Source organism: Buceros rhinoceros, unplaced genomic scaffold (assembly GCF_000710305.1).
Source record: "Buceros rhinoceros silvestris isolate BGI_N320 unplaced genomic scaffold, ASM71030v1 scaffold4769, whole genome shotgun sequence".
NCBI classification, from domain to species: domain Eukaryota; kingdom Metazoa; phylum Chordata; class Aves; order Bucerotiformes; family Bucerotidae; genus Buceros; species Buceros rhinoceros.
In genome coordinates this window covers 12,330-25,811 of record NW_010431971.1, presented here as the reverse complement: position 1 = coordinate 25,811, position 13,482 = coordinate 12,330, and the positions used below count along the sequence as shown (strand labels likewise).

The window sequence follows — 13,482 nt, the reverse complement described above, 5'->3', positions numbered from 1 at the left end:
AGGAATCCCAAGCACCTCTGCAGAGGTACTTGTCACCTCACAGGGTCTGGCCCTTAATTAAAAGCTATCAGAAAAACCACTAACGGCTGCCAATGGGTCGCCTGGCACCGTAACTCGCTATTAGTGTCCACACAGCGCACGACACAGCGGTATGAATTTCTGACAGTGAGAGACCTGTTTTAAAGAGTCCTGTACGTCCAACGCTACGGGCAGGAGAAATTTTCCAGTCATGTTGAACTCCTGCCAATGTAAATAGCTGAATGGGAGTTCAAATGCAAGACGTTTATTTATTAAAAACACATACACACAGGCAGCTCACTTTACAGACACATCAAGAGCATAGCAAAACACAGCACTAATGTCTCTGCTGCATGTAATGATCCTGATGACCGCTACGGCACTTGAAGAAACAAGGACTGAGATTGAAAGACGCAGAGTAAAAGCACCCAGAGGCTCTGTCCTGGGGCTCCCTTCCCCACGTAAGTGAACGAAAAAGCCAGTAAAGCCAAAGCTCCTGCTTATGGCATCAGTCGGTTTGGCCCTTGGCTAGTGTGAATTTTATGCTCTGACTCCAGCCACGGTGCTGGTGAGGACCAGAATCAAAACAGCTGAAAATAAAGCAGGCCAAGATTTGCAATGGTGTAAAACTCATGTAACGTCAGTGCAGTTAAAAATAAAACATGATACATGGGTTTGTGTGGATTTACGTGCAAGGAGAATTTCTAACTCTAGCTCATCACGTCAGATTCACAGGATCAAGACTCCAAAAACATTAATTATACCACTGCTGCCGTAGGATATTAGAGCAGCAATAACAGTCTGGTAGCTATTTCTCAATTTTTAGATAAACATCATCACAGTACCATCCTAAGGTCACTGATTTCAGCACGGAGAAAGGGCTGCTGTCCAACCAGGTGAACATCCGGGATCAGCTGCTCTGCTTGGGAGCCACATCTCTTTGAAAGAAAAGGCCTTTATATCCCAGAAAAACAAATTACCTGTATCTTCTGACTCATCGTCATCATCTTCATCATCACCCGATGAAGGGGAATCTAGAAGAAGGAGAAAGAAGTGAGGCACCAAGAGGGTAGCACACAGGAATACCACGTTGGACGCGCGAGTGACGGGTCACCCTTCCCTGCAGTTCCACCAGCACGTCCCTCTCACGCTGCTGAGCCAGGGACAACTGGCCAGGAGCCTTCTTAAGTGGGAGTGCGGTGTCTTGAGTTTGCCCATGTTCTGCCACCACAGACTGGGATCCAGTGCCAAATACTTCTCCCTGTGTGAAGTGCTCTTCTCCTCATAAATAAAGAAGCAATTCCAAAAAGGGAAAATTCTTTTTGCAGAACAAGCTCTCCCCTGCCTTTTTTTTTTCCTCTAGCATTCACTCTGAAGTCTTTTTACTCCACGAAGTCTCAACGTGATGGGTCAGCATTTCTAATTCACTTTCCCTTCATTTTTCTTTTAATTCGATACAACCCTGCCATGTTTCCCCTTGTTAACTCCCTGCTCAACTACTCAGACCAAAGCTTTTAAAATCTCCCTTGCAATCACACCTCTCTCTAGATCAGCATCTCAATGGCTATGCTGTGAACCAGCTCTCTTTGGTTATATTCCTCCTGCAGAGGCATCTCGAGGCTGTAATTGAACGCAGGTTAACAGGTGGGAATTTTCCATCTGAATCTTTCCAAGACATCCTGAACTGTTTCTGTTTGTGTGGTCTAGCTTCTCACCTTCTCCAAGCTGTCCACAATGAAGTCTCAGTCCCTCTTCCCCTCAGCAAATGACTACTGTAAATGTAAATCCCATTATAAAATAGCAGCTTAGCATTTGATTCAGCTTACATGATGTAGTACAGTTCAGTGTCTGGAAGATTTATCATTGCTGAGTTCATAAAATCTCCAGGAAATTCTTTTTTAAATAAAGGTAAAATGCTAACAACCCAGCAGCAGTGAAGCACATTGTGATGCAGCAGTAAAAGAACTTCGCCTTAAACATTAGAAAATAGGAAACTTTTAAGAGTGTTCAATGTGTGGCCGGAAACGTAAAGCACTACTTTAGACCAATCCAGGCAGCACCTCCTTCATTTCCAGATGCACTAAGGTCTTCTGCCATTCTCTGACCAGCTCAGTGGACATAAAAAAGGAAGAAAAGAAAAAACCCTAAAAACACACACAGCAAAAAAGAAGAAGAAAAAAATGATAAAAAAAAGAAAAGAAAGGGTAAAAAAAAGGTAGGGGAAAGGTAACAGCATACACTACTTCTCTGTAAAATCTTGAATGACCTTCCAGCCATATTCACCACCTACAGGAGGAAGAGGCAGCAGAATCATCTCCCTGCTGTAGACTGCAGCGGGACATCGTGCTTCGCACCTTCTCTTTGGCAAAGCCTCAGGGAAGCCTCCAAGCATGTATCTAACTGCAAATCCACAGCTGAGGTCCTGCTGGCAGCAGAACTAGGGAAATGCCACAAGGCTTGCTGAAAGTGAAGTTTATGTTTAGGTGTTTTGGCTGAACCAGCAGTTTACTCAAGTCCCGGCAAAGGCAGAAACTGAGCCAAATCCCCACCAGCATCGGCAGAGAAACCAGCACATTCTCAGCCCGGCATTCTCAGATCTGGTTACCCATATATTAACACGCGATTATAGTTTATTTCCATTTTCCAAAGAACCAATCGTGACCAGAGGAGCAGAATCCATTTTTAAACCAATTCAATGTCATTTCCACAAGACTGAGGGAAGAGCCTTTGACCTTGCTTGATGAGAGGTGCAGCTGAGGTTTTAAGACCAAGTATTCCATGTCCAGAGCTACTGCCCTATTCAGGTTACTCAAACAGCAACTTTTTCAAAAGGTGACTAAGAATTTGTAAGCTGTTTGTTATCATTTACTGAAACTATAATCCTTTTCAGAAGAGGAAGAGGATTGGCATCAGCAAGAACTGCTAGATGCTATCTCTCATGATGAACTGAAGGGGGCTTAATTTTTCTAGTCACCTGTTTTGAAGAGCTTTGTCTTGGGTATTTTGAAAGCTCTTTTCACTGGTACCAGCCTGGATCCCATGTCATCACAGGGCTGCTGCTCCAACTCTAAATCTGAAGGCTGTTCTTGCGAGTGGAATGGTTGCAGAAATTAATCCTCTGCCAGCAGGGCTGGAGATCAGTTTGGGCATGCAGCCTCTATTTGTGACCCTCTTCAAGTGCTCAGGTTTTAAGAGGAACCTTTCTTTTGGTAAACTAGCAAAATACTCAAGCCCATGTCTGTCAAGGGAGGGATCAAATTAAAGAGATCAAACCCTGCTATTAATCAACCTGGTTTTCAACCCTGAAAGGTCAGCTCTGGCATCTCCTTGCTCTACCTTCTGAGTCAAGCATCTCACTACGTATGGTGACAGTCACTGCAGAAAATCCAATCTACTGTAGATTCAAAACTCACAGTCCCACATAGGAAAACTCTGAAAGAGTTCCAGAATCTGGAAGCACCTTTCAAAACTGAACTTACGTGTCCTATCAGCTATTCTGAACATACCTAGTTTTGCTCACTTAAGAAGACAGATCAGAGCAATTCTAGTTTGTTAGTACAAATTTAAACTAGTTTAATGCAGAGACCAACTCCAGCCCTGAACTTCAGATTTCCACATTACCTTTAACAAGCGGGAACACAAACTGCAAATCTCTGATAACAATCTCACCTCCGCAGTGCCACGCTGAGCGATCAATACCCGTCATGAAGAAATATCTGAGCATACAAGAGGCACCACTATTGCCACATAAAGCAGCGCTTCAAAGTTCAAAACAAGTGCTGCTGACAGCTAAAACGGAGACTCCCACATTACAGGCACTTTGGTGGTAATGACAGTGGGCTAATAGAATCAAAGACTCGTAATGCTGTCAGAAAGCAGGTTCAGGTTACTCGCTTGTTCGTAAGCTGTTATTAGCTATTATTAGCGAAGAGGAAAAACACAGGGGCTTAAACTTTTTAAAAGCAGAGGATTATCAGCCCTTCCACTATTAAAAACAATTTCTCACTTTACAAACTTTGGGGGCTGGCAGCTGTTGCATTGGAGTGTGCAACCAGCTGCCCTCTTCTGCCTCCCTGCTGCCCCTTGAACTCAAAAGCATCTTAATGTCACTTATTAAAAAAATAAAGAGAGTAGCATTTCTAACAACCTGCAGTTCCTTGGATAGTTCCAATAATCGTACCTAGTTAAAGAAAGCCTTTCAAGGGCCAAATACTTCTTTAACCATTTAATTGATATGACCTTGAAGCATTCACAGCAATCTCCAGTAACATTCAATGAAAAGCAGATGTTGGTGAAGGCTTGCTGAAACAAGCTTTTATTCTCATGACGGTTTGACTCTCTCACTTATACAAAATCCTATTTCTGGCACGAGAAAGCCCTTTATGGAGTGGATGTGATTTACAATCACAAACATGTCTGTGTCTGGTTTTCAGGCAGAGCCCCTTACTTTTTGAGGGAACTCAACTTTTGGAGGCAAGGACCTACTGTTTGAGGATGCTTGAAAAAGCTCCAACAGCGCAAGGGCAAAGGAAAGGTTTCAAAACCTTAGATCCACAAGGGGTTAATTCTGAAAATTCAGGCTTTTAATCTGTGTGATCAGGAGGCTTGCTAACTGCTCCCAGTGATGAGCAACCCACCTCCCACTGCAGCAGCCTGAAATCATGGAGATGATCTTAGTGTTAGGCGGGTAGCTATCGGAGAAAAACAGATTTTTCTGGCGCCCTCTGTTTAGTGATCCCGGCTTGCGCAGCTTGTAGCTCTTCTGTCCTACTGCCCCAATCACGGAAAACACGGCCAAGCACATGAGAGCATGTGCTTTGCTAACACAGCGCTAGTTTGCAATATATGAATCCCAGAAAGTGCCTTTGATGGAGCCTGTATTTGAAATACGCACAGTTTGCAGATAAGCTGCTTCCGAGACAAACTAGTAATTTGTGACAACAGAGGGAAGGGATGTAGCAGCTACCACAGGGAAACGGTTCTCAGGAACCTCCAGCTTTTACATGCAGTTTTGCCACTGATTTGTCACATAAAGTGATGAAAGTCTCTTCACCTCCCGGAGCCACAGTTCACTCACTCACAAAACGCTTCAAAGGCACACGCAGCACTGCATCTATCTGAGTGTTGGCGAGGGGGGTTGGGGTTTAATCTGACTAGCACCATTTCTAGGTCTCTCTCAGTATTAGCATCAAGCCTTAACATTTGGTACGGGCAGGCAAGCACTCCGATTGGTTTGTTTGGTCAGTCTCATCACTGCCAGGAGTTACCAGGGAGGTAGAGACCTACCAAGTCCGGATGAACACAGTAAAGAACCAGCTGGGTTGAGCATGTGAAGGGGTAAAATTTAAATAAAAAGAAGTCACCGAGACGGCTGTATTTCTGCACGTACCTGTCACTCTGACTGTGAAGTTTCCCAAGACCTCGTTGGAATGCCTCGGCTTGCAACTGTACAGCCCCGAGTCATCATATGACACATTGATTATCTTCAACAGTTTTTGACCAATATGAGTTCTGTTGGTAGGTGCAATCCCGATACCATCTTTAAACCAGAAGACAGACACAGAAGAGCCTTGCGTGTTACAAGAAAGTTCAATGGTATCTCCACTTCCAAACACCAACTCTTCCAGAAAGGTGGTCTCGCTCCTCAAGTATTCTGCAATGGGAAGAAAGAAATGGAAATGAGTGCGTAAGAACAGGTGTCGGACAACAAAAGACCATTTAAAAAATGAACTAGTATTTAGCTTACTGATGCTTCCGTGTGCCCAGAGCTCCTCATTACCAGAGGCAAACCTTGCCTGCCCCAGGCGAGGTAGTAATGCAGAAAGACAGTCAGGTCTCTGAATGATCTACAAGGATGGCTTCAACCCTATAGCGAGCTAAACATGGCCACCCTATCAGGTGCACCACAGCAAACAGCACAGACCTCCATGCAGGGTCATCGCAACACCCAGTGTTACATGGCGGGGGGTGTCATCTGGTAGAAGTAAGTGCGTGCTGAAAAACTCACAGTTCAGTTTCTTTATTTGCACAATTCAGTTGCTTTATTCACAGTCTCAGTTTCTTTATTCCTGTGAGTCTGTCCACAAGCCCTGCAAGACCTGGCAAGGAAGGGATACAAGAAGCAACAAATGGGGCTAAACCCTCTTTCTCAAGTGACTTAGGGTGGCCCAAAGTCAGCCTCTGTGGGCTGAAGGAACCAACAGGGAAGCTGGGAGGAAGATGCAAGCTGGAATAGCTAAAATAAATGAACCCACCACGAGCTCCCTGCTAGAATTACTCTCTCTGCAACAAAGAAGTGCAACACCAAAGTCTGAGCATGGAAGGTGAAATACATGCTTCTTCAGATCACCTACCATCTGCAGCAGTTTGTTCCACGAGTGATGACACTGAAACCTGCCATAGGCTAGAGAATTTGCTTTACCATAGGATAATGCTACAAGGAAAAGTTCAAGCTCATTCCATGAAGGAATATAGGACATGTTGAAAGTGCGGTTCTTGGGTTTGATGGTCCTCAAGCTCATTTCAGTGACATATAAACTCTTGACCCTGGACGGCTTATTCATGCTTCACATCAATTTAATAAAGAATTAGGTCTCTGCAGCTGCCCTCAACCCAGCTAGATCAGCCCAGCCAGATCAACAGCTAACCAACATTTTCACTTGGCATTGCCTATGTCTATCTTCTGGCTTACACCGGCTCCGAGACTGAACACTCCATCAGGCAGAAGAGTCTTCTTGGTTTTGAAATATGTATCATGGGGGATACTATTCCATGATGAAGTCACTGTGGTGCTAGGATTACGTAATTAGCAAGTAAAAAGTAATTCAAAACAGACTGCTCTGAACCTAATCCTATGATCTAAACCCAGGTGGCCTGAGCTGACCCCCGACAGCTATCAGATATTGATAGAGGTCCTAATTTTACATCTTAGAGCATATTTGTAGATTAAAATTTGACTGTGAAACCAATGCAGTTACAGCAAACCTGAATACTGGAGTACCTGAGGATGTGGCACTGGCTTCAAGCTGCTCTTGTGCCATTAAGTGAAAGAGTTGGAGCAGGTTTAAGAGAAAAATGTATTGCTTTTCTCTTCTTGTCATGCAAGTTTTTATTCTTGTGGAAATGTAAAAATTAAAAATTTGTTTCAGTCAATAGCCTTGCAGGGGAGAAATAAAGAATTCTCTGGGCCTGAAAACGTAGTATTTCAAGGCAAGGCAAGGCAAGGCAAAGCCCACACGCATTGGGGTTTCGAAGTCCCTTTCCACTGATACCCTGACAGCAATTCCAACTGCAATAGTTTAGATTTTGGCCAGAATGGTGTGTTATTCATACAGTCAAAGGTTTAGGGTGTTTTCAGGTTTTTTTTTTTTGCCTGAAAGCACATACTTTTAGTAAAAGAGAAAAAGATGAGTGAACTCCAGCATCCCTTTCTTATCAGACCAGCATGTGTTGCAACACTGAGTGTTCACCCATGGTCTCTTCTCAACTGGTATATATCCGTGGGGAAAATACAGTTGAGAAATACTCTGGTTTAACTGTTCCTTTCAGGTTTTTTTTCTTCCTTCTCTAGACCAATAGGGTTTTTTCAGTGGTACCAACTTTGGCTTCCAATTAAAAAGCCCTGGATACAGCTTTGCATTCGCAGGACTGGGTACTGCTCTTCGTTTGTTGACTCTGATGGAAGCTCTTGCTCATTTAATTTGCTGGAAAACAAACCCCTCACAGCTGCACAATCCCTCCATACAAAACACACAGTTTTACCCAAGCGGTTTACCCAATGATCCAGACTTGTATATTTTGGCTTTTGTATCATAAACCTACCAAACAGAAACAAGCCCAGGCTAAGCACAAGCCAAATGGTACTGCTTAACCATTTAGAAGGAAATCGCTCTTTCGGTAATGAACCTGGGTTAATGACAAAGTGACAAACCATTTTTACCGAAAAATAATTAGGGAAAGCTGAAATGAAGAGGAACTTTACTTTGCACTCAGAGCAGAACAATTGGGGCCTGAAGCTTATTCTGCGGAAAGAAGCATAACCTCTTGTTTCTGACAACTTTATTTTGGCACCTCTGCCCTCAATCTCCCCAGCCAGCCTTCAGCAGATACCGGGATGCCTGTTAAATGCAAAGTTCACTCCTACTGACTATTCCTACTGACTGGGAGTAACATCTGGAAAGACGGAGCCGTGAATTAAAAGGAGAATGTTACTAATAGTTCTAATCCCACTTCTAACAGTTTTTCAAATTTCAGTTTGCGTGCTTATAGGTTAAAAACCAAACAGGAGCCAAATTTGAGACCTCCACAAAGTACTTACATATATACAGTTAAGTGCATAAGCACTTTGCCCAACTATGATCTTGGGGAATGAAATTTTACTCTCAATATTCCTCAAACAGCTTTAAAATACAATGATAAATCCAAAAGCGGAGACAGTCCCATTTCCATGCTGAGAACAGATGGAATTCAAAGCCTGGAACCAGAGCTCGTCTCCCACTGGGTGCCCAGAGTCCAGCACTTCCTTCCTTCCAGCTGCACACGCCGCTGTTTCCACACCACCTCAACAGAGACACCAAGACATGAAGGAGACATGAAGTTGCCCCCTCTGAGACCAAGCATCCTGCCATCAGAGGGACTTGCAGAAGTCTACCCCTCCAACCACATGGCGTGAACAAAGTGGCAGGAGCTGTGTGTGCAGCCTGTGCTTGGGTGGGGTTGAACACGGACGGGCTGAGCCCTCCTGGGGACCTGCATCTCCATTTCTTTATCCTGCATCTCCCAGTGCTAAGGAAAGGATAAGGAAATCAGCACAGGAGAGCAGGTGCCGAACTCTCCTGACACAATCGCTTCTTCCATCTGGTCACACACCTTTAATTGAGGTGGTCAGAAAACTTCCCACTGCAAAGCAGCACCTTGGGGAGTCAGGCTTTCAGATTTACTGGGGCTGAACACACATCTCCCAGATCTCAATCCTGGGTCCCAAGAAAACATCCTCACTGCTGGCAAACAGCATCCCCATGTGTCCTTGAAAACCTCCTGAAAGCATTTCTACTGCAAGTCAGGTTGCAAAGGTCCCCCCTGCTCCCACAGGGAGCTCCCACTGGGGATCTAACTGACATTAACAGCATCTTTTCAAAATCCACAGCAGACACAGGTATAAATTACCGGGGAGTTAACCTGTGTCGGGGTTACAGGAGCCCACCCCGTCAGTTGCCAGCAAAGCAGGGATTAATGAATTTGCAGCTTTAATGGGTTCTTAGAGAGGAGGAGGCAACCTAGGTTATGGGTTCCCATGGCAGGACTAAAATTCAACCACTTATTAGTTTAGTCAAAGCAGTAATGAGACAAACATCACTGGGAGACACTTCTGATGGAGATCAGCACTTGCAGCACTATCACTGCTGCTGGCAGCAAACGTGCTACAGAGAAAGAGGCAATTTTTAAGCTGTTCAGAGGAGCAAAAAGGCAGCAGCTAGCCAGGAAGCACCTTCCAAAACAAGGAGCAGCTGGCCCAGCAATGCTAAAACGCTTTTGTACATATTCACTTATAAGGATAAGATACTTCATCTCTATAACTGCTTGGCTCATCCCAGTGATAATTCACTTTCTGTGTGTGGTTTGCAGCTCCAAACGCTTAACTCTGTCAGTATTTCCATCAGATGTCTCATCCTCTTAGACATCAATACTTGTTTCTGGCTGAGCCTGGAAATGTTTTATTTTGGTTCTAATGCAAGAACTGCAGAAGGGTATGCAGTTATTTACTTTTCAGGCACAAAAGGACAAGAAGGTGGAGGGTAGTGGGAGATTCTTGGGCTGCTTGTAGCCTGCTGGAGCCAGGCTGGTGCCCTCCTCAGTGTCAGGGACTATTTCCAAGTGCTGTGGCAGACAGCAGCGGGGCTGCTCCTGGGCAGCAAAGGCCCACAGTGCCCACAGGAGGCTTGGCAGGGTTGGGGAGTCCCGGGGTCCCACGCCACCTCACAGGGTGCTGGTTTCTGGCTCTCAGACACACCTTCTGATTATTTCACTTCTCCTGAGCTTTTTCTCCTGAAACAGCTTTCCAGGATTCTGCATTTCCAAATATCAAAGCATTTATGAGCCTCCTGAGGGACTGCTCAGGTGAGAAGCACAACTGCCCCATCCTCATCCTCCTCCATCAGCGAGCATCCGCAGCTGGGGTACATCCACCATGCAACCAAAACCCCACTGGGACTCCTACCACAAAGGGCTCGAGGCACACAACCTTCAGTACCTTCTGCCAGATGTTCCTCACCCTGCCCTGAACCCTGGCAGTCCCAGAGAGGCTTTTGGGATTGCTTCACAGCCTCGTGCTGGAATGGACTAAGAGGCTCATTTCTAAGTGGATCATATTTTCCCCTTTTCAAGCTGGACAAGCTGTATTTGGCCTGTTAACAAGCAGAAGGATAGCAGCACTCCATGCATTTATCTCTTCAGGTTAATTCAAAAATGTTTCTTGTTCGATTTTATTGCACCAAATCCACCGTAACAGGATATATTACAGGATCACAGAGCAACAACCATGTCAGAGTTTTGTCCTGTTGAGTATCCCGTTCCCAGGGGGATCATGGTCACAGCCACTGAACGGAAACCTCCAGCATCGGGCAAATGAACAAGGCTGTGCAGACAAACACCACTAAGACTGTTCCCAGGCTCAGACCAGCACCGTGTGCTCTGTTCATGCTTAGCCCTGCTGAAGTGTCCCAGCTGGGACACTTTGGGGCCCATGGTATTACTGACCCTCCGCAACACTTTTTCCCAATACCTGTGTGGTGGCTCACGGCACAGGGCCACTTACCTACCTCACCTCAGCACTTCTGCACGGGCAAGAGCAAACCCCGTTGCCACATACCCCAGAGGGGAAATAAAACATTTTTCTTGCCAAGCACTATTCATCTGAGATTTGGCTTAACTTACAGCAGCCAGAAGAAGTCACAAGTGGCCCCAGTGTCACCCCCCACCCCGGCAACCACTCTGCCTTGTCCCTGTTCCCTCCTCTCTCCAGAAAGGCAGATGGGCACTGGGGGAATACTGAAAACCTCCAGACGAGCCCCAGGCTGTGCAGCCCCCTGGGAGCTGGGCATGGTAAGATTGTGGGATCACCTGTTTACCCAGTACCTGTCTTCTCAGGGCAGGTAAGATCGAGGAGCAGCCCCTACAGCTGCCAAGTGAGCTCACCTGAAATCATCCACACCCTTACTGCACTGGGGGGAGCTGATGGGGTAGTTTTTATATCTATTTTTTTAACGGTGCTTTATGCAAGGCAGAGCTTCTTCTCGGTGCCAGTGGTGGAGCATCCCTGCCTGGCTGTGGCCCTGCCTTCCCAAAGGGGACACCACCGGCCTTGCACAGCAAAATGTAATGCATAAAACACAGACATAACTTTTTCTGTATATGCTATCACGCAGAATATTATAAAATATTTACATAAGAATCATATGTAATAAAAAGTATATAAAATACATATTCCATCTTCGCTCTTCTCTCCCTTCAAGGTCAAGACCCCTCTCAGGGCAGATTTCCCAGCGTCAGGCTGCAGCCTTGCTGGGCAGAAGGGGCTCGCTCTGGCAATCGCAGCAGCACAGGATGCTGCGCTGAAGCAACATCACTTCCCGACACAGTGTTCAACTGGGCCCTCTCTGCTGCTCAATGGGGCTCACTCCTCAGCAAAAATTAAAAAATCTTGTTGCTTCTCTGAAAGCCTAAACCGAGAAATGTGCCTTTAGGAAACCACGTCTGAAAAGGGTTTGCCTCCACCATTCGAAGGTGTCACTTTATCCTACACTTATTACATGTATTTGCTGGGGTGAAGGGTGGGGGACGCGGTGCGCAGCTGTCCTGGGAAAGCTGAAGATAGCTTTCCTAATAACAATGCCAGGTCAACTGTTCATACTGTATTACCGCTGCAGGAGCTTGTGCAGTCAACACCAGACAGTCTCCCACAGCCGTCTGCAAGTGTGCTGCACTGTACTACCACCCGGGGGGGACTGGGACTTGTGGATCTGTGTTAGGAGGAAAGCAAACCTTTTTCCTCGAGAATTAGCAGAACAATAACCAGGTTTAGTTCTGTCATATGCAGCTTTCTTCATAAACAAGAGATTAGGGAAGGAAAAAAAATCTCTAGTGTTTAGCTTGGCTATCCCCCACCCGACTTTGGAAGAGCTTCCAGAATGGAAAAGCAGATGTTGCAAATCTGCCTTATCTACGGAGCAACTGTTGACTCTGTTGTGCAAATCCTAATTTACATCTGCATGAAAGGTTTCAGAGATTAAATGGCATTCAAGGAGGAATATTAGCTTTTCTCCTTTCCTCCAGCCTTCCTTTGAATGGATTTACTACTGGCAATTAGCTTTCTGTTCCACCAGCCAAGTAGAAAACAGGATTCATCAGGACTCTACAGTATCCTCCTTCTAATGGACTGTTTTCTCAGATGGCCCAATTCAGATGCTGAGAGTCAGAAGGAGAAATAAATTGTCACAAAGCTAAATAGTTACAAAACCTCTTTGGCCAGGAGGATTTCCCTGTGGCACTTGGAAAGCCCTGAGGAAGGAAAAAAAAAAAACAGAGGATAAATCACAGGGGTCTCCTGGCTACGCCTAATAAAAATGGGAATGTAAACCTCAAGAGACACAAAGCTTTAGTTGCTGCTGAGTCCAGAGGCTGTCCCAAGGACATCCCTCAGCTGGGGCATTTCTGGCTTAAAGGAGCAGGCAGTAATTGGGAGTTTTCCTTAAAATCTGGCCAGACTGTGTAATCGCTTTCCTCAGTTCTCCACTCAAAGCACAAAAGAAGGAGGTAGCCACCACCTACCTCACAGAGCTGTGCTCCTTTTCTTTTTTTTATCAGGAATAAAAGAACTGATATGAAATGTCCTCCAGTTCATCGATGGTCTCTAAAGACAGGGAGCAGCACAGAGAAGGGCCAGCAGCGTGGGGATGCTGAGGTCACCAGGCTGTGCTGCTCCATGTGTCTTATGAGAACTCCTGGCTCGTGCTGAATGAAGCACCTCAAGGATGCCCATGCAGATCGTTCCTGCTCTCCCAGGTGCCAAAGCCTTTGTGCTTTACTCAAGAGGAGGGCACCAATGAGCTCTATCAGTTCTCAGCAGCCCATGCTTGCCGCAGGGATGACACCAGTCCCAGCCTGGCATGTGGGTAAGTGTTTCCTTGCAGGTGATTTGCCCACGTGTCACACAGTCCACCTCACCCAACTGTGGTGGCCAAACACCATCAACCCAGACTGCTCCCCACTCAAGGCAGAATGACAGGACACCCACTGGGCTGATCCTAGGTGAAGCACAGCAGGCTGTGCTGATAAATTGTCATCCTTTTGGTGCCCGCCTCCGAAGAAAGAGGCCAACTTGGCCCCAGCTTTTGTAGAGCACAGCAGGGGCATCCCAGCTCGATCCTGACAGACAGATCCCACCACAAAATGGCTGATGTTTTACAT

General features: G+C 45.8%; 1 protein-coding gene across 1 annotated transcript in view; it reads right to left on the bottom strand.

Annotated features, from left to right (window-relative positions):
* The window catches only part of FGFR3 (fibroblast growth factor receptor 3), a gene marked incomplete at both ends in the record, with an annotated part of 32,912 nt that extends 27,241 nt beyond the window's left edge, over positions 1-5,671 (bottom strand). Inside the window, 2 exons of the mRNA XM_010143587.1 lie at positions 999-1,052; positions 5,408-5,671. Of these exons, the coding sequence (XP_010141889.1) occupies positions 999-1,052; positions 5,408-5,671 (318 nt within the window). The remainder of the gene's footprint in view (positions 1-998; positions 1,053-5,407) is intronic.
* Between the last annotated feature and the right edge of the window lie 7,811 nt (positions 5,672-13,482).